At 35.0% G+C, this 24,588-nt stretch overlaps 1 protein-coding gene and 1 long non-coding RNA gene across 2 annotated transcripts in view; both read left to right on the top strand.

Moving 5' to 3' along the window:
• The window catches only part of LOC101895461 (uncharacterized), a 122,775-nt gene that overhangs the window by 87,629 nt on the left and 10,558 nt on the right, over positions 1 to 24,588 (top strand). The window contains exon 8 of the mRNA XM_011296967.3: positions 7,910 to 8,099. Coding sequence (XP_011295269.2) covers positions 7,910 to 8,099 — 190 coding nt within the window. The remainder of the gene's footprint in view (positions 1 to 7,909; positions 8,100 to 24,588) is intronic.
• Positions 963 to 1,568, top strand: LOC131800615 (uncharacterized). Its single transcript, XR_009341469.1, has 2 exons — positions 963 to 1,251; positions 1,324 to 1,568. It is a non-coding gene; the product is annotated as an uncharacterized LOC131800615 (long non-coding RNA).

The following is a 24,588-nucleotide window of genomic DNA, read 5'->3' as shown; positions in this document are numbered from 1 at the left end:
TGTCAAAATGTAGACATTTATAGCCCATTTTCAATACCAAAGATCTGAGTAAATTCTTATCAACTTACTTCATTTCGCTCGGAGGCTAAAGTGTTTTCCTCAGACGTACAGACAGACAGAAATCTCTAAAATGACATAGAATTGTATGCTGATTAGGAATATATATACTCTGTGGGGTCTGAAAAATTCCGATGAATAATGTAGCTAAAATCATCAAAGTACCGAATATCGGAAGGTACCATTATATGGGGCTATACTATAACGTGGACCTACATGACCCAGAAATAATACATATTTGAGTAAAATTTTAACCTACTTCATTTCGTTCGGAAGCCATAGTGATTTCCACAGACGGATAGACGGACCGACGGACGAACGGAAATCGCTAAATCGGCATAGAGTTGCATGCTGATAAAGAATATATGTACTTTCTAAAATGTATATTTCGAGGTGTTACAAACGGAAAGACAAACTAATAATACCCTTCATACTATGGTGAAGGGTTTAAAAGGTTTTAAATGAACTATTGGAACGAATTAAAAAAAAATTAGGTAGTCTTTCCGTTGACGATGTATCGGGCACTTGCTAGTTTATTATTTCGATGATTCAGATCACATTTGGTTGTAGCCTATGGTTTTTCATAGTGAAGTGTCCACATATTTAACGGAATATAAGCCAAACCTAAAGAAATTTTACCTGATAAGAAAGATGTTTGAATGAAACGAAATGCAAAAGATTCTATTCAGTGGAATTTAATTTCGTTTGTTATTCGTGGGCTATGGTATGGTATAGGTATGGAATACCTATACAACATTTCATGTAAAAGTTTTCATTGGGAGTTTTTTTTTTCAGATATACAAACCAGAAAATCTTGGAAAATTTCTAGAATTGCATATGGAACACTTAATTGTGGCTCCGTAGTAATATATCATAGATTTCATATGAAATCAAAAATGTTTTCTAACAGCCTGTTCCACGATGTCGAAAGAACACGTTCGCACAACTTTTACACGACAAACAGCTGATTTCCGTTCCACTAAAATCCATCAGAACGAAAATTTGCACGAAAATCAAAGCGAACGAAAACGTAAGCGTTTCAGTGTAATTTTGCGTTCCACTATCTTTTTTCTTTCGTACGCATGCGAACACAAATGTCAAAATCAGTCACTTGTGTGTTTGCTGTCGAATGATAAAAATTAAGGAAAATTGTTTTAACATAAACATTTCTTGATTGAAAATGGAAAGAAAAATGTAAGTAAAAATAATAAATGCAATTTAATCTGTGAACAACAAATATATATTTTTTTATTATCTCAATTCCAGCACGAAAAAACTACACAGCTGCGGGCAATAGTTGAGTATATGGGGGAGAATCCTAAGTTCGCCAGAGGAGTGCCAATTTTTGGAAGCAGCAGGCAATCCCATGAAGACCACTGGAAGACACAAACCTAGAAAAAATAATTTTTTTATTATTTTAAAAATGTAAAAATACAATCATACTTACTGGTTGTTAGGTACTTCAAATAAATTCGAAGCATCTCTTAAATGCCTCCGTGGCACAATTTGAACCTCCTCCTCATCATCCATAAAAAATAGGGCTACAGAAATATTCATTTTTTTCTTTTTTAAGAACACAAATAATCTGAACACAATCACTAGAAATTTTATTTTGTTTGTTTATTTACAATTTGTTTGTTTACAACTGAACTGTCAGTTGAGACAGAGCCACTGCTGCTTTTTCGCGTTTATATTAGACATTTGGCGCTTTTTTTTGCCTTATTTCGCGATTAATTTTGCCAAAAAATATTTTGCAACACTGAATCACGTAAGGCTATGCGAAAGAAAGAACGAAAGTTAGTGGAACGCATTCTTATGCGAAAGTGAGTGAGTAGCCTTCGTTCGCACAAATTTTCTTTCGAGATCGTGGAACAGGCTGTTATATTTCCGCCATCAGCGTTTCCAGTTATTTAATTTGCATTTATTTCAAATCCTTTGAAATGTTAAATTTCCGATAAGGCAAGATTCTGTCTTACAGTGAATTTAAGGGCCACTCAGAGTACATTTCCAAATTAAATTGTATACGTTTCTCTGCGTGCGTTTGTGTGGGTGTTTTTATTGAATCATTCCCACTGCCATGTAGTAGTTCGAGCGTGGAATACAAAGAAAATCGCTGCAACAGCTGTTACCGATGTATTTATTTATTGGGATATGGGAGAAAATTCATCCATATGTATTTGTGTTTGCATTTGCATGGGTGTGTGTGTGTGTCTGTGTGTATATAAATTTCGTTATGGCAACAAAGACTTCGCAAGGCAAATATTACCCCCAGAACACGCATTCCATGTGCATTCTTTCCAATGAAGAAATATGTGTAGGTGTATAAGTGTGTGTGTCTGTTCTTGGGTGGGTGTATTTGTGGTCTACAAGGTAAAATACAAGTCCATAGTATTTCCAGTAAATGTTAACAGAGATTTAGATATGGCCGGTTATCTGCAGAAGGTGGATTGTTTGTTTTGTACAGGTGTTGGTATTTGTGAACATTTGACTATTTAAAACATACTAGCTCATGCATGCACATAAATACATGTAAAAACAAATGTGCATTTATGCACAGCACACATAGACATATATACATATGTGTGCATCCTGCTGTAGGTGTTGCAGGTGTTATTTGCATTTGTAACAAACGCAGACACACAACCACATGGCCGAATACAAGTCTAAGACAAATTCTTAAGTAAAATTGTTTCTAAGTAGCATCGCCCACCTGCACACCCACACCCATACACAGAGATGCACACCCACGCATACACACACGTTCATTAGTATGTATGAGTTTACATTTGTTATTATTTTGTTTTTGTGGGTAATAAAGTGCAAAATAGTTTGGTTTACTCGGTTTGTTTGAGGTTAAATTTGTCTCGCTTCAGCGTCTTCTTCTTCTCCTGGCTCTTCTGCTTGCAGCAGCACTTATGGTCTTAAACCTCTTATTTAGGTGGATTGTTGTGCTTTCTTTAAGTGTTATGTGCTTTGGCTCGTTAACCCACATAAATAAGATGTACATGACATAGCCTTCTACATGTTTATAAACATAAGAACACACATACGGACGTACGCACACATACACACACATGTTCTTAAATGCTAATACTGGCAAATACCAGTGTAGTATCATTTTGAATGTTTAACAATTATATGTGAGCAACTGGATTTGTAGAGTAGAAGATAAAAGTGTGATGAAAGATATGGAAATTACAGAACCAAGAAAATATTTCATTATCAAATAATGAGTGTGAATCGCTGATTTCCGCTATATTTGGAGATACCAGACTCATAATCCAACAATTTAGAGTTATTCGCAGTATTGTTTCTCTATAATTCCATTATTTCAGCATTGACCTCATTTTTCATTTTTATACCCTCCACAATAGTATGGAGGCTGTATTAAGTTTTTCATTTCATTTGTAACATCTCGAAATATACATTTTCGAATCCACAAAGCACATATATATATTCTTGATAAGCATAAAATTCTCAGTAGATTTCGCGTCTGTCTGTCAGTGCAAATCACTCTAGCTTCCGAACGAAATAAAGTAAGTTGATAAAATTTTACTCAAATATGTATTATGTCTGCAGGACTTTTGGTATTGAAAATGGGTCATGTAGGTCCACGTTTTGGCCACCATATTTCGGTGTATTTTCGGTATTTTGGTGATTTAAGCGACATAATTACTTTCAAACTCCGCGTATCTCAATATTTCCATCTACACAATATCTGACATGAAGATAAAACATATAGGTCCACTTTATCTGGTACTTCCTCAACAAAAAAAAAAAAAAAAAAATAATAATTATATAAAAATGCGAAATAACCTCCAGATTTTCTTATAACTTGCGAAAAAAGTTTGCAATTATTTTGAAATTTGGTTAATCTGAATATTTCTCTTAATCAGATACCTGATGTGAATATGGAATTTTAAAAAATGTTAAGAATTGCATAAACTCTTATTCGCCTAAAATGGGAAATTAATGTGCGATTTTCTTCAAATTTTCCACATCAATATATTTTTTCAATATAATACAATGGAATACTTCGGTCCACTATATTTGGTACCTCACATATATCTCAGTACTTTCCAAAAAAATATATATTCTTTATCTCATAACGAAAATTGGTTGAGTTTATATATCTGTTGAAAATCGACTGATACTTTTCAACTTGTTTTAAATAATTGTAATATGACATACAGGTTCTCAAAGGATATAATAATTTCCTGCGAAAAAAATCCAATTAAGCTCCGCTACAAGTTATATCTCGATGTTGAGATGCCATTTAGTTATCTGGTGTTTCGAAGATTTCATTTTTATTTAATATTCGTTTCCTAACTCTAGAGTTGTATCAATCTAATTATTGTACAAAAACGTATGAGTGATCAAATAAATTCCATATATCACTCATACGCCCTTTTATTTGTCTGCGTAAACATTTCCTCACTACTGTTACCTTGTCCATACATGCTTACATAGTCTTTACCATGCAATCTGGTAAATCTTTAACTTTTCTCCAATACAACATTGGTCGCCAGGTTGCCTTATCTTTGTTGTATATTTTCAGGTACCAGAATCCCTGTCGTCTGTGGCTGATTATAAACGTATTAGGGTTGGAACATGTTATTGCTTTTCCGTTTCTTCGGTGGGAATACATTTCAGTTCGTTTGTCTATATTGCTGAACGTTTCTCGGGTTTTTTTTCATGTTCTACGACACATTGCTAAACATGTGCCGTCGTGTATCGTCATCGTCATCCATTTGAGGTAGCAACATTGGCTGTGGCTGATGACGATGACGACGGTGTGTTTCCATACCAACACAACAACAACAGCAAGAATACAACGTTGCATTATTGCTCTTTGAAAGCCTTGAGGTTAAATAAGGTTGTCACTTCTTATGATTGTCAAGTGAGGCTTTTACACCACAAAAGATTTACTTAGCTTGCTGTTGTTGTTGTTGCTGTGCAACAAAGGTTTTTCTGTATAAACAAGAAATATTTTTGGTTGAAATAAAATATGTATTCCGAAGGCTATGAAAAGTGTGAATGTTATGCAAAAACAAATTGCATTTGGGGGGGGGCAAAATATGGTGTAGAGAAGAGGGGAAATAATTTGAGAGCTTAACCCATAGTAATGTAAGGGCACTTTCAGATGACACTCTTGCACTTGGTGAAAAGCTCTAAACGGATGTCAGTTTTTAGGGATTCTGGGTTAAATTTTTTATTTATTTTATTTCAGCGAGAAATTTATTTTTATTTTTTTCATTCTGAAATAAAGTATCTGTATTGCTTCTAATCTCGTGTCACAACTCGGTTGAGAAAAAAATAGCAACATCGCCTTTTCCAAAGAAAGTCATAGTTTTAAGTCCATACATGTATAAACTGAGAGTAAACACTCAAATGTCTAGATGTTCATCGAACATTTTTAACTTTTCAATAAGAATGTGATCCGATATCGCCTCTAGGAGAAAAAAAAAATTAAATAAATCCAAATCGTCCAGAAATTTTACCAAAACCATTAAAGTTTCAAAAATTTCGGAATTTCGTTATATGGAGGATGTGACTGAACCATTGACACAGTCAGTGGAGCAAAGGGAGATCAGATCCTACAGCCAAAGTAGTAAATTTTTAGATATTTTCTGAAAAGTTTGCTTGAAAAATCTAATTTTTGGTTGCACTTCTATGTGCATTGGTGATAAGGACCTCGTACTATTGAAAAAAATTTATTGTCAACCGCGATAGATGGCCTGTCAAAAATTGTAACATGTATGCCATACTTTTTTGACGCACCACAAATTCTTCGAAAAACTAGGCAAATGACACGAGTTTTTATACCCTCCACCATGGTATGGGAGATATTTTAAGTTTGTCATTCCGTTTGTAACACCTCGAAATATATATTTTAGATCCAACAAAGTATATATATATATTCCTGATCAGCATAAAATTGTGTGTCGATTTAGCGATGTCCGTCGGTCTGTTCGACTGTGGAAATCACTCAAGCTTCCGAACGAAATAAAGTAGGTTGATAAAACTTTACTCAAATGTATATTATGTCTGCAGGACTTTTGGTATTCAAAGGTCCACGTAGATCTGGCTGGTGCGTATAGCCCTCATATAACGGTACCTCCCAATATTCGGTATTTTGATGATTTTAGCGAAATTATTCACCGGAAATGTTTGTAACTTGGTATTTTAAGTTCATAATAGATACTTAAGCTTATGACAGAAAATTCTCTGTGCAGGTCCCCGCCTTCGTATAGCCCCAACATATTGGTACCTCCCGATATTCGATATTTTGGTGATTTTGGCGACATTATTAACCGGAATTGTTTCAAATTTGGTATTTGAAGTTCGTAATGGATACTACAGCTTATGACAGAAGAATATCTGTGCGGGTTCACGTCTTCCTATAGATCCCATATAACGGTACCTCCCGATATCCAATATTTTGATGATTTTAGCGACATTATTCACCATTTTTTTTAATTTTCGGATTTGAATATTGTAATAGCTTATGATTAATGTGCCTATGTAGGTCCATATCGTCGTATAGACCCTAATATAACAGCTACATTCGATATTTAGAAGATTTTTAACGGATTTTATTTATTTATTTATTTATTTTATTTTTTTTTTTTTTGAAAAAAGCTAAATTCGTTTCAAATTGTGGGGGTATTCAAAGTTCGGTGTTTTCCATAAATTTCATAAATAGCAGGCTTATGTTTAGTTGATTTAGAAGTTAGAATGACAACCCATTAGCGCGGTTGCTAGGGGCTCAGGTCTTCATCCAAGACATTATCAAGGTCTATACAAGCTATAAGACTATATAAGGAAACTATCATGAATATAGTCATCGAGGTTATAAAAATACGACCTAAACATTTATGACGATTTTTTTATGTTTTATACGAATAATTTACGTTTTCGATGTCTAAAATCAAAAAAATTCTCAAATCGACCATATATTTACATACCACATGATCTTGTGTTCTCTCTTCTAAATGCAATTGCCATTTTCATTTCCAAATCCTAATTTGATGTTTTACATTTAATGCCTACTTGCTCAATTGCCCTAAATACGTGTTTGCATTTTTGATGATATCGCTTTTAAGGCATTTAAGACTGACTGATGTATGTATGTATGTGTGTGTGCGTTTGTGTGGGTGTGTTTAATATATAATGGATTTTTAATATCTAATTTACAACATTCAAGTAGTTCATAAAATAATAAGGCAAATGCATGGCAGATAACTGGCAATACCAAAAATTGATATATGCACACACACACACACATTACACATCCATCTGTGTGTGTGTGTGCAATGAAATGGTTTAGAATTGGCAAATTCCAATTGTAATAAAATTCAAAGGAAATGTCGCCTTTGTTGATAATGAATATTTAACGATTACAAAACTCATTTCCTTTGCAACATTTTCATTTCAATTATAACATTTTCCTCCGGGCCATGTAATTGAAAAAGACAAATAAACATGGATGCATGAGTGTGTGTGTGTGAGGAATGTTAGAAGCAAACATGGGCATGTACACACTTTCACACACACTAGCATGTCAAACTACATTTGAATATTTTAACACGAAATTAAACAAACTCAATTGAATAAATATATAAAATATAATTATATATGCACACACACACCCCCTGGATGCCACCAAATGCATTCATAATGAACCACAAAATGTTTCTAGCTTCGAATAGGTTGCAGTGTAATTTCAATAGTTTATAATTAACATGTGCTTAACAAACAAAGACTGGCTGCAGTATTTAAATATCTTTTAGTATTTATTCATTTATAATTTACGGAAGTTAATGTTGGGAATTCCAATTTCCATTTGCAGATACAGCGACATGTACACAAACCCCATAAAGGCCACCAATATGGAACATCGAGATGTCGTCTTGGATATATTGTCCGATGCTCGTGTGGTCGGTCCTTTGTTGCAGACCGGTCTATTCCATGCTGAGGTGAATCGTCGAAATTACATGTACGTGTTCGGTCACAACAGCTTCGGAGGACCTCATGCCAGTGTAAGTATATATTATGGAATTTATTTTTAATTTACTCTGTATTCAATTATATCTCTTTTGTGCGATTCGATCGCTCGATGGATGCTGTGTGATTGGAAGAAAGATAGGCAGACAGACAGATGATGTTGTCAATGAATTCAATGAAATCTTTCATCAAAGTCAAACAAAATCAGTTGGATGTCAATATTTTCCGTTAACATTTTCATTTTACGCATGTTGACTGCATGTTGTGCATAGCGAATAGATGGATGAGATCAGAAAGGAATTAAAATGGAAAATTTGAAATGGGAATGGTGGAATAATGTTTTCCAAGAAGAGAAAATTGTATGGTCTTATTATGAATCGGACTGGATATTTCCTCAAGGTTAAATGCGTTTTCACTATAGTGAGGCTTCCTGAGCTGTCTAGCATTTCTCGTGAATACATGCCCAAAATAAAAGAACCTCACATTTCTCTTCAGCGTAATTATGCAGTAAGCTCTAACTTTATTCCTGGAACCATTATTCAAAAATAGGAAAGGCTTTATATGAAGTGTACAAAATAACTTTCGAGGATAAGGAGTTTGACATGAGCATTTCTCATTTTTATCGCCGAGCTTAGAGAGTTTTTATGCAATTTAAGATTTTCCCAAATGTTAATTATTTATCGAGCAATAATTGTCCTTTATATGAGAGCAATTTTTATGTAAAATTTGTATCCATTGGGGGGAGGCGGACATGACATGAACACAATTTAAATATCACGATACGCCGAGTAAGATTTATGAATTTTCCACATTTTTAACACTTTGTAGGGGATATACTTTGAAAAGTATCAGATTTTGTGGGAGTTATGCTTATGTAAATTGCATACCCTTTGTAGAGGTGGTATGAAGGGGTGCGAACCAATATATCAGTTCTCACTTATTTTAGCAAAAATATTGGAATGCGTTAAGTTGTAATAGGGAAATAAGCTTGCATTTTATCAGAGTCCTTCCACTTTTTTTGGGTGCGGGATTGAGCCCATACAAACTCAAATTGATTATTTGCTTTAATTTTTGAGGGAGAGAGAGAGAGTACGATCTGTTTAATTTTGACGACTTAAGGGAGTAGGTACAAGATCGATTTGTTTCATCCTCATCCCATATAGCGTTGATAAACGTATTGTAGAGCTTAGAAATGTTATTGACTTATAGTGGGCTTGGAGTACCAGAAGACTGATTTTTCCGACTTCAAACCTGACCCTAATTTTGTACAAATATGTACGAAGTTTTAAAAAAATTTGAAGAGTGTCTAGAAATATTAAAATTTTGAAATGGCTCCTGGTTTTGTACGTGTACTCTACAGTAGACGGCATTCGGATCCATCTACTCTACAATAGAAGGTCTTCGGACCCATCTACTCAAAATTAGACGGCCTGTGATGGCACACCCGTTTGCAGTGGAGTGATGCCAATCCCCCAATTAGTCGCGGAGCCAAGAACGTCACCGACTATTTTGTGGAAAAGGGGTGGTGACCTAAAGTTCGGAAGGCCCACGAAAATGTCATGCACATTTTAGTGGGGGCCAGGACGGACCGCAAAAAAATAAAATATAAAACAAGTTAAAAAGTAGTAGTTGGGCCGGGCCGATCTTTGATTACCCTCCACCATTTGGGACGAATTTGGAAATTTTCAAAAAATAAAATCCCTTAAAAATTTTGTTAAAATCTTTAAAATGCTGAATACAGCCGTTAAATTGGGGTCTATACGACGTGGACCTACATAGGCATTGTTTGTCAGAAGCTATTACCATAATCAAATTCGAAACTTGAAATAAACGCTGAATAATGTCGCTAAAGTTGTCAAAATACCGAATATAGGGAGATACCGTTATATCGGTGCTATACGAAGACCTGGATGTTACAACCTGTGACAATTTTCTGTCACAGGTTGTAACATCCATTACGGACGATAAAATCATCAAAATATTGTGAGGTACCGTTATATGGGGGCTATAAGAAGACGTGGATCTGCACCGACAATTTCCTGTCTTAGGCTGTAGTATTTATTTCGATTTTCAAATACAAAATTTGGAACAATTCCGGTTAATAATGTCGCTAAAATCGCAAAATTTTAGCCTTCTATTTCAAGTGGTTTGAAAGCGAGATTACAACAGACAGACGGACAGATAGACCGACAGACGGACGGACATCGCTAAATCGACTTAGAATTTTGCGCTGATCAAGAATATATGTTCTTTGTTGGGTCTGACATAAGTATTTCGATCAGTCACAAATGGAATGACAAAGTTAATATACCCTCCATAGTATGGTGGAGGGTTTAAAAAATGGATTCTGAGCGAAAGGGTTCCATAGTTGGCGCACTGTAAAACCGAATGTGATAGCTCAAATGTCCAGAAATCAAAAATCCTGTTGTGGTAGGTCCTGACTGAACTCAGTTCAAAACCAAAGGATGTAAAGTGAGTTAGATTACTGAAACCCCCTCTCATGACATGTGGAGTGTGCTCAAATTTTTTCCTAGCAGATAAGGATACACCATAATATGCAAATTATAGCTAGTTCTGTTGGAAACTGTGTTTAAGGCTTTTAAAATGTCGAACTTGGGGAGGTCACGCCATAGTGAAGCCTTCAATAGATTTGAAATCAGCTGAAGCCGTCATATTAGAATTTTCAAAACATTGAATTCTTTTCAATTATATCCGATAAGTCAAATTATAGTTGAATTATTGCCGCTGAAATGTTTATAAATAAGGTAGTATATTTCTATATTTTCAATATTTTGGCATAATCCCTAAAATATGAGGCATATACTATTAACATTTTTAATAACAATAATTCAAAACATAGTAAAAACTGCTGTCTCAAATTTAAATCTGCACACAAAATAGTGTTAACTTTGTCCTAAATCATTAAATATACTTAGAAGTTTGTGGCCATCAATTTGTAGGATTTTCGAGGAAAATATATTACAATATATTTAACAACTTCCTTTTTTAATATTGTGTTTTCAAGTAAATACTTAATATTAAAAACATTTTGTATATTTCTCCGGAAAATATATTTTACATAAAATTAAATTTTTGTATTAGTTTTTTGCTTTTTTTTTCTGCGAATCATGGCTACATAATAAACTCTTAGTTTCTCAAGAAGAGAAAACAAATTTAAAAATTTTCATAAATAGATTTTTATATTTTCATTATTAATATTTTTTTGAGTTTTGCCTTGTTAAGGCGAAGATCATATGTTTTATGATTTATGTGTTTGTTTTCTCTTTCGAGACGAGCTTAATGATCTGAAATTTGCAGTGAAAAGGAAAGCCAGATAGACACTATCACACACTCACCACTATGCGACGCGTTTCGCCGTTGGTTAAGCGGCTCATCAGGCATATTTGGTGTGGATGATGGCTTACAAGGGCCGTTCTCTGGAAAGTAGTATATATTTCGAACATATTGCAAATTAGCATATGAGAATTATACACTAGAAACTCTCCAGGTTCGACTCAAGTTCTATTGGCAGATCTTTTTCACAGCAATATCTTTTTTTAGAAATATCTAAAATACATTTTACGATATAATAATTTTCCTCGAAAAAAAAAAATGTCTGATTCAATCAAGTAAATACACTTATGTTCATCCAAGCCATGGTAGCTTTCAATTTCATTAGACACATTGTTTGGCTGTATATTTTAAGTAAATTATCATAAAATCGGCTTTGGTGCTTATTTTTATAAGAGCAGCATTTATTGCAATATATTTTGCCATTTTTTCACTTAAATCCTTCTTACATTCAGATGTTTTGCACATATGTTTTATGTTTTCATACAGCGAGACCCAAACACACCGAGACACATATATTATTTTAAATCTTTTGTCCTGGGAAGGAAGCAACATGCAATATTACATATGTGTCTGTATGTATGTATGTAGGTATGGCATCAACGAAGGACAACCAAAAATCCGTATATTACTACTACCTACATAAGTGTGTTAAATCTTGCTGCCTGAAGGCTTGCTGCGAGGTTCGCGCCTTACTTTCGGTTGTATTGCAGGAAACACCAACAAAAACAACACAACCCACTTGTCAGACGAGCACTTTACGTGCCCTCGAATTCATTCATTCGATGGCAAGCATGAACTTACTGCCATATTTGCTTAAACGCGAAGAGTGAAAACAAAATCGTAATATTTATCAATTGAAATTAAAAACGAACAAAGGCTTGTAATCGATGAATATTTATCATGGCGATCTTTATTCACACGTGCTGTGCGCCTCGTTCTCAATAATTCAAACAAAGCGAAAGCGATTGAAAATTAAGCAGTTTTTTTTTTCTTGTAATTCATTGTACGAGTTATTTACTAGAGGAATATTTCTTTCATTCTTGGAAAAAAGTAAAAAAATCAAAAATAAAAACGAATTCAAAGGAACCAAGGCAATTAATACTTGAGCATAATTTATTAATTATTTCGTCCCTTGTAATAAAGAGGAAAAAAATTTAAATTCTGAAGAAATTCTCTATATGTGTTTGCGGGTCAATTAACTGATATATATATGCCGATATTTTATTTTTTTTCGCACAAATTGTGATAAAAATATGTATATCAATGAGCACAGTCTCAACATCTGTCAGATAAATTAAAAAATAACTTACTATCTTAAGTAGAGCTTCGAACATTTTCACATCAGTTTATATTGTGTCGAAAATGGTGGATATTGAAAAAAGGCTACCTCGGTTCAAGCTTAGTATTATGAATGTTTCGGCCTTTATTTATAACGCAAATGCCTATAATTTGACATCTTGAAAAGGTGGGTACATTAACTTTGTCATTCCGTTTGTAACATCGCTAAATATCCGTCGCAGACCCCAAAAGTATATACAGGCTGAGATGAAAAAACTACAACCAACTTTAGACTGCTGACATTTCTAAGCCACTCGTCCGACAGCTGTTAAAATTATTCCAGTGACAGCTCATTATATTTTTTACAAGCGTACAGAAGTATTTTGGTGAGAATTTTCCAGAAAAAATGTTATTCGTGATGGAACTCAAGCGTGATAGTGTGATTTCTTTATATTTGGCTGGAAACCACAAGTGGCTATCGCTATAGCACTCCAGCAATTAAATGTGAATAAATCTTTTGTGTCTTGTACCATCGCTCGTTACAGTGATACTGGTAGCGTAGCCCGACGTCAAGAAAGTGGGCGGATGAAAACAGCAACATCAGCAGAAATGGTTCGAAAAGTAAAGAAGCGACTTGATCCAAACCCGCGTCGCAGTGGCCGAAAAATGGCTCGTGAACTGAACATATCGCAATATTTCATTCGGCAAATATTGAGAAATAAGATCGGGGTAAAGCCATTGAAATTCCAAAAAGTGCAAGGACTTACATCGCAGCAGAAAGAAAATAGACTTAAAAGAGCTAAAGAGTTGCTTCGTTTGGCCGAAAGTGTTGAACTGTCGAATTAAGTTTTCTCCGATGAGAAAACATTCGTTGTCCAGCAGTTTGTAAACAAACAAAATGATCGTGTTTACTTGCCAAAGAGGTCAGCTGAAAATGTGCACCTACGTTTGGCAGAACTCAAGGGCCTGCCATGGTGATGGTGTGGACCGCCATTACAGCCGATGGTCGCTCTCCGCTCGTATTAATCGACCGTGGCATCAGAATAAATGCAGAATATTATTGCAGAATATTATATTATTATCGGGTGTATTAAAGCCTTGGGCATGCAAACATTTTGCCCAGAGCTTGGACATTCCTAGAGGACTCAGCACGCGCCACCCAAGAATGGTTGCAAAATGAGGTTCCTCGCTTCATTTCCAGCGCACAATGGCCACCAAAATCTCCTGATACCAATCCGTTGGACTATTGTGTCTGGAGTATTTTGGAGAGCAAGGTTGGCACAAAAAATACCAAAGTGTGGATCACCTCAAGCAAGCGCTTCGCCGGGAAAGGGCCAAAATACCGCAGAGCAACATTCGGGCAGCGTGTGACGGTTTCATTGGCCGTTTGAAGGCCATAATTCGTGCCAAAGGTGATCAATTCGAACAAATCTAACCTTTTTCTAAAATTTGATGCTATTTCCAACTTTTTTGGCTCTCATTCAATTAAATGAAAAAAATGCAAAAATGATGACGTTTGACTTTGTTTCAGTTTTTTTTATCTCACCCTGTAAACTTCGGATTCTTACCTCAAATATTTTTAAGGCCTTTATATTGTTGTGGTCATATATTTACCATGCGACATCAATATTTTGAGATATATTTCGATACATTTAATATAGAGCTATAGGGAGTGTTGGATTACATCAACAATCATGGGTTTTTACCTTTAAAAAAATATATTCCATTTTATTTCACCAAATATTGCTATTTTGAGCTTTTATTACGTAAAAACACTACTAGCAACAAATTATCAATATATCCTTGTATAAAGACATTCCCTGATTGTATTCTGAATTTTTCGTCCCTGAATATTTTGTGGTCCGAACCCTCCTTTCTAATCGATGTGTTAAAAATGTTGTGTTTTAACAGAAGATAATTATTATGGGTAATATAAAGGGGCTCCTAAATGATCTGCTTTATAAAAAAGGCAATAGCAAACCCCTGTTCTGAACCAGCACCTTACTCACGGTTGCATTTGCGATATTAATATATTCTTACCTATTTTTCTATTTATTTATTTTTAAATAAAATCTGAAATATGCCAGCATCAAATAAAAAGTAATGAAGCATGTATGAATCAGATTTAGAAACAATTTCATTTTAAGAGGAGTGCAAATAAATATTAAAAAATCTTTGCACAATTTGTTTCCATACCCAGTACCCCTTCTTCTGCGATTGAATGTATTAAATACCGTCTGACCTTGTTTCTTCCATTTATTTTGTATTTTTTGTTCAAACTATTTTATTAAAGAAAGAAGAAGAAATATAAAAATATCTAGAATTCAAAGATGGCTTTAGTATTTTTTCATAAAATTATTTATAAAGATTTCTTTTTAGCTCGCAGAAGTTGCTGATTAAAACAAATACAAAGTTCCCACATTGAAATGTATGTGTATGTACGTACACATGCACACACATTTCCTACAATACTTATACTCCATCAAGATAAGAAGATAAAATTGAAAGATGGTTGTTTTTGTGTGTGTGTTTTTCACTTCTGATGCTTAACAGCAGAAAAAAATGGGAACGGAAGAAGTATCTACGCATTTGGAGTTGCATCATTTCTGCAGTGCACTGTGGATGGGAAGTCAAAATAATTCCTGCTATAAAAAGTCATTGCAACCTAGTAAACATTTGGCATTTATAGTAAATTCAACGAAATTCATGGTTCCTGGAAGATTTAGTGTCTGGTTTTTACCAAAGATATAAATTCCTTCTCTCCAAGTACCATAGAAAAATGCCACTTCCATTGGTCTACCACTGTACCACTAAATTGCAACAAAATTTTTGGCAACAGCAAAGGCATAAACTAAATACATATTTAACCAAAACAAGTTGAAGAAAGCTCTCAAAACCAGGGCATATACATACACTTACACATACACATATAATAATGAATATGCGATTCTTTAATTCTGTCACATTAATATTTGGCGAATAAGCTCAACATGGATGCAGGAGATTCTTTGTGATCCTCATACTCATTCTGTCTGGCACAAACAGTAGGATATGACCCTTACACCAAAGCAAAGTAGTAGCCAAATAACAACAATCATAAATACGGTTAGACTTTAAATGTTTGCTTTTTCATTTCCCTACCGAGTTTTATTTGTTTTTAAGCCAATTGAGGCAGACGACATAACATAACGGTGACTGCACTGGCCTACATCCACATCCATATACATATGTATATTTGTAGGAAAATAAAAAACAATCTGACAAAATATTATGTTAGTCTCTAAAACATAACCGAACGACCGACAGAACGAACGACCGCACAACAAAAACAATTTGTATCTGTGTTGAAACATGTTGGCAAAATATGTTTTGGAAGCTAGACTTACAGTAAAACAAAGGAAACAAAAACGGAAAATATTCGGGTCGTAAAAAGGCGGAATTTCCATTTTTCCTGGCCATTGGTTACTATGGCCGGTTGGCTCATAAAATTTAAGCCCATGCACATTTTCCACATGTTTACGTGTGTTTGTGTTTGTAAGTAGTACTGGCCTTGCGTCTGCAAGTCTACAGCGTTACACGTATGTCCGTAGGTAAATATACATAGCTGTATGTATACATGTGTGTGTTCAAATATCATTGTTGTGCTGGCTTGCTGTTTGATTTGCCAAGCATTGGCAGTAACCTAAACATTTCGGTCACGTTGTTAAACTTAACATCCACCCAGAGATTTTTATTACTTTTGGCCAGTAAAAATACAAATAAAAAACCAAACAAAACTAAACGAAAGCAAACTTAAGCCTTTGGGGAGCATTTGAAAGAAATATGGCCATGGCAAATGGTATATGGGATTTATTTTAAAAGCCTACAACGATTCGGCTGGGCACAGCTCATAGAGCAAATAGTCAAGGCATTTTCACCATTTTGGAAGATTGTTTTTAAAATCTGTGTCGCAATCTGTTCAACAATTTCGATTTCATGTTAAACGTTTTTGTCTGGCATGCGAACGGATGATACGCCCACATGGGCAACACCTAACCAAGACCTCGCTTTTTGCCTTTCTCCAAATAACAATATAAACTGCTAATTTATTGAAGTTATTTGTTTGTGTGGAAATCGAGAAAAGTTTTTTCTTTTTGTTTTCTGTTTTAGCTAATTTGCCTAGTTAACGGCAATTTCATTACCCCTTCCCATATGTCAGGCATTAATAAATAAAAGTCCCACCTCCCCATCATCGTAAAAAGAAATTTGTTTCGAGAAGAAGCCATCAATGAAAGCCAAAACGAAGTGTTTATTTCTTTTAATGTTTTTACACTTTATTGCCTGTCCCAGGGGCGGTATGAAAAGATGAAGAACAAATTAAAGGAGAAATATCAAGGTTATTTGTAAGGATGGAGGATTTGGGGCTTGTAAAGTGAAAGGAAACTATTTCAGGGAAATCGTTATTTTTTTATTTTATTTAATATTATAAAGTAATTTGAACTGTTATTAATGATAAGATTTGAAGACATAATATTATTTCGGGCCAAATTTATTGGGTGCTCCGACATGAAAACAATTTTAATAATTTTTAATACCACGATCAAGAGCTAAGCCTTAAAATGGAAAGGAGCTGAAGTAAACCACTTGTTCCATCATACAAGCGTTGGAAAACACCAGCCAAGCCATTATGTCAGTACATCCATAGTACCTAAAATATAAATTGGAGAGCAGGTTGAGATGGGTCAACGTTCTGATATAGAATCTATATTACCATATCGCCCAGTTAGAGGCATTTAGGGTGTATAAGCCATATTTTCATACAAATTGGCTGTAAATTGGCATTTTGGCATCCTTGTGGATTAAAATTCAAGAACAGCTCCAAAAAACATTGCAGCAACATATTTAGTGTATTGATGGGATAAAGTATCAGTCGGTTTTGCTGACAGATGTATACCCTCATCCAATGTCCGTCTACTTAGGTATAATTTTAATTTCGGTATAGTTATTCAAAATATTGAGTTTTTATGGAGAGGGTTCCGAAGGGGTGGATTAATATTAGCCATTTTAGCACCTAAAAATCACAATTCCTTACTGGTATTGAAGCAACTTTTCGGAAATGCCTTCACCAAATTTTGAAGGAAAATCCAATATCTACTATTCTTTCATAAAATAAAACAGACAAAAAGGTAAAGTTCAGGGTTGCCTCGATCATGACCACATCGCCATGTAAAAAAATTACCACGTCACATGTTTTCAGAGTCAAAAAATTGTGGGACAGTAACATGATAAGTCAATATCAGTCAGTCATCAAAAGTTCTACGGGAGTGAGATCTATATGAGCCGTCTGTCAGGCAAAACGAGAGTATTTTTTTCTCATAACCTTAGCCTTTCCATCTAATAAGACGGAATGTTAAAACAGACATACAAGGCATAGGTGACAAAAAGATATTTGTTCCACTGTATTAGAAATACATGAAGGATACATTTGAACCTCTCCTGAAATACTATCATCTAGTATTTAATCTACTATATAATCTTCGAAACATATCTTCAGTAAAATCTGAAACCTTCTAAAATTAGGGTAGACGCGGACTACCAAAGAAGATCTTAACACATAATTTTCGTACATAAAACTTTAGGTGATATCTTAGGAAATACTGATGGAGGGTATCGGGGTACTCGTTAGAGCGTCTATGGGCCGACCTAGTAAGAGTATCAGTGGTACAGGTCAGGAGAGACAGCCAGAGGGGGGAGACGGCATGTCACAAGGAAGAGTTTAACAATGAAAGCCTGAGTGACACCTGCCAACACTGGGCGGGGGCTAGAAAGTCGCACATCCTTTTTTATACCCTCCACAATGCAATGCAGAGTATATACATATATACATTTGTCATTCCATTTGCAACACCTCGTTATATTCTTCGGAGACCCCAAATATATTCTCCGTCGGCGTAAGATTTGAGGTCGATTTAGCTAAGTCCGTCTGTCTGTTGAAATCACGATTGAGTCCACATAATTTAGTCTAGAGCTTTGAAATTTGATACAGAAGTTTGTATTATATACAGGCTGATTGGTAATGAAAATGGATCATATGGATCCACAATTAGGTGTACTCCACACTTAAAGGCACCTCCAGATTTTCGGTGTTTTGAAGGTTTCTGCCACAACTTCCAAAAAAAAAAAAGGCTGACACTTTATATTTGGTGTTCTTGGTTTGTATGTTCTCTCTGACTAACTGATTTGGCCTCTATAGAAAGGAACCTCCCGATTTTCGGTATTTTGAAGGTTTCTGCCACAATTTTGTTTTAGTTTAAAACGGATTGATATTCTAAAATAATATATTCAACTCTTTTCATTATTGTATTTTACTTTGATAAGCATAGTGGTGGAGAGTAAAAAAAGTTCGACCCGGCCGAACTTAAAACCCATTTTATTTGTTCTTCCTAAAATACCCTTCCTTAGAACCATTCTATTAGTTTGGCTGTTAAAGCCAAACAATTAGAATTTATGTACAATTTCATTATGCCAGACAGAGTAAAGAGCCGTTGTTCGTTATGACATCCGTTGTGAAATATTTTGCCACTTAATAAAAGCCGTTAATGCATGGGTCGTAGAGAGACCAGAACTAATATCGAATAACTCCCCTAACAGCGAAAGAAGGGAAATAGACCTATAGTTATTACACTGAGAGGGTTCAGAATCCTGTTTCAATATAGTTACCATCATGGTCTCGTTCCGAGCCCTAGGGAAGTACCTAAAATTCTGGCAATGAATTAGGAGGATCTTCAAAAAGGACTAAACTACATATCCTGTCCTTTTAAGAGAAAGGTGATCGGTATTTCAAATGAACAGACAGAATATACTGTATATGGCGTATCCGACTAAGATCTGGAAGTGTTGCAAACTATATGACAAACTTAATATACCTTCTATTTTATAGTGGAGGGTAAAAAAGGGCTGGAGTAAAATAAGTTTGTCATGCTTGAGATGTTTCCCATGACATAGTTGATTTTGAAATGCCCATGAGTTATCTAATTACATAAATGTCCTCGTATTTACATATTCCCCTTTCACAAATGACTTTATTCTACTCACATGTGCTAATGTTAATACATATATACATCTCACACGCCAATTGTACATATTGTTGTCTGTTAAGGCCTTAAGACAATTTTCTATTTATTTACTACCCGTTTCATGGTTGTATCGCCTTCATTTATTTATTTTTTGTCGTCTTTCGATATTTTTTCTTGTTGTTGTCCAATGAGAAAATTCTACAAGTTTTCATTTCATTATTGTAACTATCAACGAAAAAAACAAAAGTTTTCACATTCTATACTGTCCTTTGAGAACGAAAAGAGAAACTCTCATTGGAGCTGTTATTGTCGTCAATTACTGTTGTGGCCAGATTTTCGGGGTTTTCAAGTTTATTTCGGGAAACATGCTGTGGTGTTAGATATCCGAAAGCTATTCGGAAATTTTATATGACATTGGCAGTGTGGGTGTGCTTCGATGGGTTTTGGTGTTTGTGGGACATGCCACATATAGAGCCATAGAGTTGTGTACTGTCTGGTAGAACAAAAGACAACAACAAAAACATAAAAAGAAATAAGAAGCAAGTCATAGACAAGTATTCAACTTTGGTTTTTGGCAGCAACTTTTTATTCCCATTTAAGAAATTTATACTCAAAACAATTCAATATTTCATTTACTCGATTCTGTTTTGATTTTGGTTTTTTTGGACGTGCTTGCTGTTGTTGTTGCTACACTTAAATTGTCTTGTCGTGTTCGGTATATGGACAAGTAGATAGACAGACAGGCAATTGTTTTAAGAAGTTTTATTGTGATATTAGAAAGTAAATATAAACTTAAACGTCATGACTTTAAATTGTTAAATAGAACATTTGCTGTCGTTGTGCCTGTATTTAAAAATTCAAAGCTTTTGAGAGAAATTAATTGGAAATAATATGATTAGAGTCTATAAATAATGCCAGGCATTATGCCTTGGAAATTATTTGCACGTGAAGCAGTTTAATCGTAAATTAATGATAAGATTTTGAAAGGATAATTGAGAAGGTGTCTCTAATAATTTTAAATCCTATTAAAGGGCAATTAAACTCGTCTCGTCAGAGAGAACGAGAGAGAGAGAGCGTTTATCATTACAAAATAGTCTACTAGTACAGGGTAAATTTTATTGCTACCCTATGGCAGTCGAATTATGTTAATTTAAAACAAATAAGTTTCTATGGGACAGAAAAGAGCTAATGACGAAAGGATTTGTGTTTCTCTGGGACAGAAAAAAAGTTCTTAAGAAAGATTATATTGTTTTCAAACAACTGTCAAATCACATGTATCTAGTGACTTGTATAAATACACGAAGTAAAGAAAGTTAAATGATACCAATGACAATCAAGGCATACTTCACACCAGCCCAGAGAACCAATGGAATATTAATTAATCAAAAAATGTGTTAACATTCTCTATACAGGGTGAGATAAAAAAACTGCCACAAAGTCAAACGCCATAATTTTTATTTATTTTTTTTTTTAATTTTATTGAATGAATGCAAAAAAGATCGGAAAATAGCATCAAATTCTAGAATAAGTTCAGATTTGTTCGAATTGGTCACCTTTGGCACAAATTATGGCCTTCAACCGCCAATGAAACCGTCACACGCTGCTCCGAATGTTGCTCTGGGGTATTTTGGCCCATTCCCTGTGAAGCGAATGCATGAGCTGATCGACGCTTTGGTATTTTTTAAGTCCAATCTTGCTTTCCAAAATACTTCAGATGCAATAGTTCAACCGATTGGCATCCGGAGATTTTGGTGGCCATTCAGCGGTATAAATGAAGCGAGGAACCTTATTTTGTTACCATTCTTGGGTGGCGCCTTATCCCGAGCTCTTTTTTCAATATTTGCGGAATGGAATATTGCGATATGTTCAGCTCACGAGTCATTTTTCGGTCACTGCAACGCGGGTTCCGGTCAAGTCGCTTCTTTACTTTTCTAACCATTTCTGCAGATATTGCTGTTTTCTTCCGTCCACTTCCTTGACGTTGGCTACGCTACCAGTATCACGGTAACGAGCGATGGTACGAGACACAAAAGATTTATTCACATTGCTGGAGTGCTCTAACGATAGCCACTGGTAGTTTTCCCGTCAAATATAAAGAAATCACACTATCACGCTTGAATTCCATCACGAATAACTTTTTTCTGGAAAATTCTCACCAAAATGCTCCTGTACGCTTGTAAACAATATAATTGTCTGTCACTGGAATATTTTTAGCAGCTGTCGGATGAGTGGCTTAGCAATGTCAGCAGTTGGTTGCAGTTTACTCATCTCACCCTCTATACAGATACATATATATATCTCAAATTTCTGTTATTGAAGGACTTACAACCCAAAGTCAATTTTCTTAAACTTAAGTACGTACTAGAATCTGTAGTTCTATTTATAACCTTAAATTCCGCATTCTTTAATTTTTTTAAAAAAGATTGTGTGAAGCGATTTAAATTGTCTTAAAAACACGCAAATATTTGTTGATATCTAAAAGCATGACAGGCGTACTTCAGGACCAAGAAAAAGATATTCCTGTGCATTTCCTGAATTAACATTATTACAATACACGTGTTGTGTGGTGCGTGGCGTAAAAGTGTGTTCTCTTACATTTACTTCCTTTGCTTCTCGTTGTAATTCAATTTTGGCTAAAGAGCCCTACAAAACCACAAGCAGGAAACTCCTTGACGCTCACACACACACACACAATGTATAAGCACGTCTTTTTGAGTAAAGAATTTTTTAAGTTTGTTTTTATTTCTTATTGTTGTTTATGTATTTGGGAAAGCGCATCTGTAAGAAATTGCCAGACGGATTTTAAGTCTGCACGTTTTACGCTGTGTGTGTGTATTTACATTCATAGGATTGAGACTGTTTCTTTGCTTGAATGTTGTTGTGTTCTCGAATTAATCTTCAAAATGAGTTAGCTTTACATTATGAATGCACTTCTTTGCTGCCACACTTGAATGACTGTTGCCTGAACGAACATTGAAATGCGGTTCTGCTGGAGAAAAACATGTTTTAAGTATTTACATTGGCAAGAAACAGACTGGATAAAGATAATTAGTGGAAATAGTTGAGTTTTCCTGAATAAACAAGGATTTAAATTAGAAGTAATTATGTACTCATCTTCAATGTGGTTGGTGTGTTTGCATTAGGGAATGGAGTTTTGAGAATTATAGAAAATACGACAGTAATATAATATGAGGAGCTTAAATGTGGAGAAATTAATTATGTCAATGAGCATAGGCTTGTTGCAATAGACTCTTCGGAAAGAAAAACGTTAAAGAATTTCTTTCATCGAAAATTTAAAAAAAAAAACCTTCAAGTCCTCAATGCCAGACTAAATACAAAATTGCATACACCTAAATTGAGATTTTTATGAAGATAGATCAGTTATTTGAAATATAATCAATTGCAATCTAAATAACTGGTCTATAAAAAGGCCTATGAATTGGCTGGACTAACGCTCTGACTGTCCGGATTAAAAAATATATAGTTATTAAACCCTCTCGAATAAAAAAAATTCTGAAGCGATATCATTTCAAGATACGGCCGAACTGGGTCTCATCGAATAATGGTTTAGCCCTAATTAGAGTTGTGTCACCAATTCAGAATTTTCATACAAATGACCGGAGTGAAGACAAATAGAGTGCAAATCTAGTTCGAACGAACAAACTAGTTCCTTATCTAGTTCCGTGTACTCCGGCCGTTTGTAAAAACACTCTGCGTATGAGTGATATTAAATTCATGAAATAACTCATACGTTAAGGAATTGGTGTACTTAACTATGAATTAAATTGACTCAATTCTAGACCGAAGTCTAAAGAAGTAGATAAGAAACTAGATCGACCTATAATTGAAAACAATTTTAGCCCAACTTTTGAATGACTGACCCGCTAGAGGGGAAGAGGGCAAAACCTTTATTCGATTTTATGTATTCCTGGTGTATCGTTGAACAGGGTAAGATGAAAAAACTGCAACAAATTTCAGACTGCTGTCATTTTTAAGCCTTTCGTCCGACAGCTGTTAAAATTATTCCAGTGACAGCTCATTATATTGTTTACAAGCGTACAGAAGCATTTTGGTGAGAATTGTCCAGAAAAAAAGTTATTCGTGATGTAATTCAAGCGTGATGAAGTGATTTTTCTTTAATTTGGCTGGAAAACCACAAGTGACTATATTTAGAGCACTCCAGCATTTAAACTGGTAACGTAGCCCGACGTCATTAAAATAGACGGAAGAAAACAGCAACATCAACAGAAATGGTTCGAAAGGTAAAGAAGCGACTTGATTGAAGCCCGCATTGCAGTGGCTTAAAAATTTTGTAAAAATTGAAAAATGAGCTCGGGGTAAAGTCATTGAAATTCCAAACAGTTTAAGAACTTATACCTCAACAGAAAGAAAATAGACTCAAAAGAGCTAAAGAGTTGCTTCGCTTGGCCAAGAGTGGTGAACTGCCGAATTTTGTTTTCTCCAATGAGAAAACATTCGTTGTGCAGCAGTTTGTAAACAAATAAAATGATCGAGGTCAGGTGAAAATATATACAGCCGATGGTCATCTCCACTCGTATTAATCGACCGTGGCATCAGAATAAATGCCGAATATTATCGCGAAAATATTCTGGAGGGTGTATTAAAGCCTTGGGCACGCAATCATTTTGGCTGCAGACCTTGAACATGCAAACAGGACTCAGCACCATCGCACTCAGCACGCGCCACCCAAGAATGGTTATAAAATGAGGTTCCTCGCTTCACTTCCAGCGCACAATGGCCACCAAAATCTCCGGATACCAATCCGTTGGGCTATTATGTTTGGAGTATTTTGGAAAACGAGGTGGGCACTAAAAGT

This window comes from Musca domestica, unplaced genomic scaffold (genome assembly GCF_030504385.1).
Source record: "Musca domestica strain aabys unplaced genomic scaffold, Musca_domestica.polishedcontigs.V.1.1 12, whole genome shotgun sequence".
Classification (NCBI taxonomy): Eukaryota; Metazoa; Arthropoda; class Insecta; order Diptera; family Muscidae; genus Musca; species Musca domestica.
The sequence above is the reverse complement of the archived record's forward strand: the minus strand, read 5'-3'. Positions and strand labels throughout refer to the sequence as shown.